We start from the raw sequence: 6,466 nt of genomic DNA, 5'->3' as shown, positions 1-6,466 counted from the left end.
GTGTGTGTGTGTGTGTGGGTGTGTGTGCATGTATAACAAAGCAGAAAAATAAAAGCAATTATTTCTGGCTTTAAATATCATATTTAAACAGCTGTGCAGATATTTTTTAAGATGTCATCTGTTTTTTAGTTCTAAGAAATATATTAATTCATCTACTGTACAGGGTACAGAAGACAAAATGACAAACACATTCTAAACCTATACCACTGTCCTGTCGAATTCTTGATTCTCATTGATTCTGAATCTTGTGATCTGCAAATCACAAGATTAGATTAATACACTTATTCACATAAAAATTTGTAAAAAAAAAATTGAGAATCTACACTGCTGACACTTAGAGGTAAAGCTATAGCTAAGTTTTATTGCATCTTCAGAAAGAATAGGTTCATAAGTTCACTTTGTTATACAGTAACTTGGTAACATGACAAGTTACCTTTGTTTTTTTTTAAAGAAAAAAGAGACCAAGAGAAAATGATTATTGCACAAGTCAGTATACATGATGGATGCATCGCTTCTGACCCTGACATGCTTTTCACTCTGGAACAGGTTCAAGCTGGAATAATCAGAGCACTCAATTCTCTTTTCTCAAGTCCAATGAGAAAGAAAATTGTTCTTTCTTATTGGACTCACTAAGTGGTTTTCTTATTCTCTTATTTAGTCCCAGTCCTGTGAGTTGTTATCACACTGTGTGTGTGAAAATGCTCCTTCATTTGCTATTAAACATAAATGTCTACAAGCCATTTGTTACTTTCCAACTTCACCAAGCATGTACAGTATAGTAAATGTATCAAATAATAATAATAATAAAAATAAATTCCACCAGAAGATGTGGAATTTATCTTGGGACTTGTTTTATAAAGTGCTCATTGCTTTTTCTCCCTCTTTCAGGCTGTCAGGAACATAATGATGTTTACTGTTCCTCTGTTTACTTTTACTGTTTGTGTCTTCTTATGCAGATAGTAAATAGGTCAATGGTGTTCACTTTTCTCCAGAAAGGACCCATGGGTGTGCAGGTTTTCATTCCAACCAAGCAGACGCCACACCTTTCTATTGAAAGCCAACAACTACTAATTAAACAGATGTAATCAGGTGTGGCTTAACCAGATAGAATCAGGTGTGGGTTGGTATGAAATTCTACACCTACATGGGCCCTATTTGGAGAATAATCGACAGTACTGTAATAGGTACAACCAATAAAAGTCAAAGCATATCAGAAAAAATAGACAATTTTGTGTTGTTGGTTTTTTTTCAGCTTGATTTTTTTTTTTTTTCACTAAGAAAAAACAACGGTGGTCTTATGCTGTTGTGGAGAAGAAAGTAAAATATTGTACTTTTAAATACAATGAAGTGAGTTGCTCAAAATGAAAATCTTCTAGTAAAAAAAGTATATAATCACAGTGTCTTTAATGTTAAATGTATTTCATTCTATCTACCAATAGTGTGGCAGTGCCAGGACTTGAAAATCCGGACCTTTTAATCAAGAAACACTTAAATACTGATCATTTTTTCTTGCCTTGCCTTGTTCCTGAGATGGAAATACTACTTCAGTGGAAATTCTGGAACAAAGGATGCATGGCATATATATATATATTTGACAGATGATTGTGAATCAAAATCATTTAATGAAGAGACGGTGAAGTGACTGCATTGCTAAAAGCAAAGGGAGGTAAAAAAGCTTCTTTTATTAAGCCAAATGACTTTTGCAATAGAATCATTTTGGGAAAAAAATATATATATCCTTTCATACTTTTTTGCATTTCTATTATCATGTTTTTTGGTGTATTGTTTTACACCTTGTCTTGTGTATCATTTGCTACACATAAATGTACTATGTAATAACAAAAACAATAACATTATTATTATTATTATTATTATTGTTATTTCATTATGTGTGTTTATTCTATATATGTATTTTACTGGAATGACAACAATAAGAGTTGCAGCTTCAGTAATTATTGCATGTCTGATTAATATGAGTCTGATCTTTGCAGGATTACAGCGACTATCAGTGAAAATGCTTCCATGTTGTTTGAACGCTGATCAAAAAATCCTGGGGGTAATTTATTTTCATATGAACTTAATTTTTTACTCTTGAGCAGTATCTTTAAATCTAAGCTAAGGCCAATTTCCTTTTCTTTATTCTTTTTATTTCTACAGATTGTCCAGGCCATCACTGGAGCCGTAATGTTCATGTTTGGTTTTGCCAATAGAAATAGTCACAGTGTGTCTGACTCCAGCGGTGTTATATATTGGGGATCTATCAGTGTATGTTTCTTTTTTTTTTTTTTCTTGTTTTAATTTCAACTGATTTCAATACTTAATACTCTTAATTTTTTGTTTTGATCAGTTTATCTCCTCCGGTATCCTGTCAGCCGTTCCTGGAGGTCGTTGGCAGAGTTGTTTGGTGGGTAAACAGTTTTTTTTTTAATAATTATTATTTCAGATATGAGAAACATAAATATTGCAAATAATTCTTGAGAGCAGTAACACTCTACAATTATTTGAAGAAAAAAATAAATTTTATTAATGATTCAATATAAATTTAAAGTGATTAGAGGTAAATTAAGAGAAGCATTATAATAGTCATGAATACAGCTCTGTTTCTTGTCTTGTTAGAAAAAAGTCTCGATGATTATGAACCTGATCAGCACCGGGGGTGGGATTGCAGCCACTGGTCTGTTCTCTGCTGATCTGTACAATGTTGTACAAGATCCCAAACTGTTAAATGAGCTGAAAAAGCTTTCAATACGTGATTTTAACCCCTTTCAGGTTTGTATTTAACTGTTGGTTGTTTATTTATTAAAATAAGTTGTGCCAGCATGTTAGCATTGTAAAATATAATACATTATGCATAAATGTTTTTATATAAAATTTTGGACTGTCCTATCTTTTGACTTTTTTAATAGCAATAGCCCCTGTGTGACAGAAAGATCTGCAGTCTCTAACTTTCAAAGGGAATAATAAAAATACAGCACAAGCTCGTAGCAGAATCACCAACCCAAAAAACAAATAAATTCATGTTTTTTCATATAATTCAAGCAGGTGTTTTCTAGCAACGCTTAGGAAACGCTTACTAAGACATTTTTCCCAAAACCAGCCTCATTTGTACACATTGTAAAGTGAACAATTTTATAATTATTTATTTATTTATTTATTTATTTAGAATGGTAGTGGAAACTCTGGAGCACTCCTGGTTTTTTCTCTACTCGAAGTCTGCATGTCCATCTGGACATTTATACGGATTTGGAAATCCAAATGATCCATCTTTCCCCTTACTGTTTTGGAAGTACTATTATTATTGATTTTATACCTTTTGTTTATTTCTACTTTTGTTAAGGAATTATGGAATTGAATTGTTAAGCCTGGACAGCAATTTTGAACTTGATTTTTCCCCTAACACAATTCTTGGTTCATCCCTTTAGCAATTCAAGTGAGGATCATCCCTTTAGCCATCCAGCTCACCTTAAAGCATGTTTAGACCTTCTTTATATTTATGCTAAAACATATGACATGAAGTAAAAAAAATATATGAATTTTAATGTGATCTTTTCTTTTTCTATGATTTTCTTACGATATTATGAGGTATTTTTCTGATTAAAAATAATAATAAATACATTTTTATTACTTGAATATTAAACTTGATTGTGGCATATATAAAAAGTCTGGTTGCGGGGTGGTTATGGTCCTGGATGATACTGCATGCCTACTCAAATCAAATCTCATTAAATTAAAATTTTATTTGTCACACACACAGTCATACACAGTACGATAATGCTTATATGGGCGCTTGTGACCTTTAAAATCAAAATTATTAATAGAAATCTAAATAAATTAGGAAATGCAAATAAATAATAAAATATAGAGACATTATTTCAAAAATATATGCAAATAAGTAAAACAGAATCTAAAATTTAAAAGATGAGATCTTTAAAAAACCCTAGCTGTACACACTCTAAAATATAAAACTGTGCTGTACTAATTTTTTTTTTTGGTGAAACATTTTTACACTTAAAAATATTGAGTAAATATAAAAGTTGCAAACTCATGTAAAATATACTTTATGAATTGAGTACAAGTCAGTAAAAAAAAAATGAAGTAGACCTGAATAACTTTATTTACTACAATGATGTACAAAATTGAGTAAATGTAATGAAAATCAGAAGTTTATGCAATGGTTACCCCAAGTGAAAATGAGTAAAATAATTGAGTAGATATAATTGAAATGCAAGGTAGAAGAAACTGAAACTTATACTATTATTTAACAAACAAATGTGCTACATTTACTAAATATTTTAACTGAATTTAATTCATACTGCATAGAATTAATATGTTACAGTCATTTTTTTAAACTATATTTACCGTTTAATCAAATGGTACTTTAATTCAGTTTAATGCATCTAATGACACCAAATTATAAACAAAGAAACAATACACACATTACCATTTTAGTTAAACATCTATTTGCCAAATTTGACAAGACATAAAGTCTAAACTCAATCTTGTGCAAATGACATGTAACAAGATCATAAACAAAGAGCTGAATTGATCTAATTAGTAAACAGGCTCACAAACAATGCATCTGCCACAAGTATTATACAGTTAACATGTGGAAAGTAGACTTTTGTATTAGAATCTAATGAGTCACTAAAAGATTGCACAACTTCACACTTCCTGCAAACTGTGGGATCCATACAAATGTGTGTGCATACCTCAGGTCTTAAAGAAGCAACGGCGGTCTAAATGAACAAGTGTGACTGTTACTACAAAATCTACCAGACTGGTAAAATAGTACTTTTGTTCAAATACATACATTACTGTTCAAAAGTTTGGGGTCCATTGCAAATTTCTTTGTTTTTGTTTAGTGATTTATTTTCTACTTCCTACAACAATACTAGGATTTCAAAACTATAAATAATAATAGTGTAAATTTACAGTGTATATATATAAAAATATATATATATATACACTGTAAATTTAGATATGTTGATATATTTTTTTGCCGATATTATACAGGGGTATCCCACATGGAAAGAACCTATATGAGGATATATGCGCATATATGAAACCTATATGCAGTATATATGCACATATATCCTGACCTATATGAGGATATATGCGCATATATCCTCACCTATATGCAGTATATATGCACATATATCCTGACCTATATGAGGATATATGCGCATATATCCTCACCTATATGCAGTATATATGCACATATATCCTGACCTATATGAGGATATATGCGCATATATCTTCACCTATATGCAGTATATATGCACATATATCCTGACCTATATGAGGATATATGCGCATATATGAAGGCCTATATGCAGTATATATGCGCATTTATTCTCACCTATATGGGGATATATGCGCATATATCCTCACCTATATGCAGTATATATGCACATATATCCTGACCTATATGAGGATATATGCGCATATATCTTCACCTATATGCAGTATATATGCACATATATCCTGACCTATATGAGGATATATGCGCATATATGAAGGCCTATATGCAGTATATATGCGCATTTATTCTCACCTATATGGGGATATATGCGCATATATGAAGCCTATATGCAGTATACATGCATATATATAATAATATATATGCTGCATATAGGCAAAATTGAGGTGCATATATGTGCATATACAGGCCATACAGGTCTCCTGTATTGCTTCTTTATATCCACATATAAGCCCTATATGTACATACAAGATATGTCTCCTATATAGCTCATGGCAGGATCTGGTCATTTTAGCTCATATCTCACTTTGGCAACTGTCATACATGATGCGCTCATATTTTCTATTATCAAGGCAATAACTAAGAACTAACTAAATAAAAAACACATTTTAGAATTTCTGTTGCATTATCTGCTAATGACCCGAGGCAGGACACGCCCACACGCCAATCACACGGAAATCAGTCCGGCTAATTTACATACTAGGCCACGCCCCCGGACAAGGAAACTCTTCAGAATGTTCTGGAAAGTGGGAGGAGTTTACATTTACCTCAGAAGAAGACTGTGTGGCCCTGACGACGAACGGGAGCATTTTGAAGAGAGAATCCAGGAGGACACACTGGGTAAGTTACTAAGTCTTATATAACTCTTATTCTGATAATATTAAACTAATATTAGTAAATATTTTCCTCACTTCAGCTAGCTCTTGTCAGCTTGTGTGACACATTGGCTTTCAATGCCATTTACATAGTTTAGGTAAATCATGCTAACATGCTGCCTTTCTGTATGTAGCACAAACATGATATTTCCCGGTGGCTAAGCTAATGCCTTATGGAGTTTACAGATGTTTATAAACGTTTTAATAAATAACCATTTATTATTATTATACTGTCTTATTATTTTTGTCTTTTCTAGATGCTACATTGAAGAAGTGGCCGGCAGCCACCCGAGGGCAGACAGGCACATCTATCAATTCAAAGCTCACGAAG

The 6,466-nt window shown here is 32.1% G+C and overlaps 1 protein-coding gene across 2 annotated transcripts; it reads left to right on the top strand.

The window, feature by feature from the left end:
* The first annotated feature begins 1,617 nt into the window (after nt 1-1,617).
* LOC128527128 (membrane-spanning 4-domains subfamily A member 12-like) lies at nt 1,618-3,577 on the top strand. Of its 2 annotated transcripts, XR_008360842.1 has the most exons (7): nt 1,618-1,666; nt 1,992-2,056; nt 2,158-2,265; nt 2,348-2,404; nt 2,617-2,769; nt 3,164-3,286; nt 3,423-3,577. XR_008360842.1 is itself a non-coding variant. In XM_053499436.1 (6 exons), the coding sequence occupies exons 2-6, from the start codon at nt 2,015-2,017 to the stop codon at nt 3,257-3,259; spliced, it is 456 nt and encodes a 151-aa protein (XP_053355411.1). In that variant the 5' UTR covers nt 1,618-1,666; nt 1,992-2,014; the 3' UTR covers nt 3,260-3,577. The 2 variants fall into 2 exon arrangements, 1 of the variants encoding a protein (XP_053355411.1); XM_053499436.1 differs by having other exon boundaries at nt 3,164-3,577.
* Nucleotides 3,578-6,466: the final 2,889 nt, after the last annotated feature.

This window comes from Clarias gariepinus, chromosome 6, assembly GCF_024256425.1.
Source record: "Clarias gariepinus isolate MV-2021 ecotype Netherlands chromosome 6, CGAR_prim_01v2, whole genome shotgun sequence".
NCBI lineage: Eukaryota > Metazoa > Chordata > Actinopteri > Siluriformes > Clariidae > Clarias > Clarias gariepinus.
This window is presented reverse-complemented; position numbering and strand designations above follow the sequence as displayed.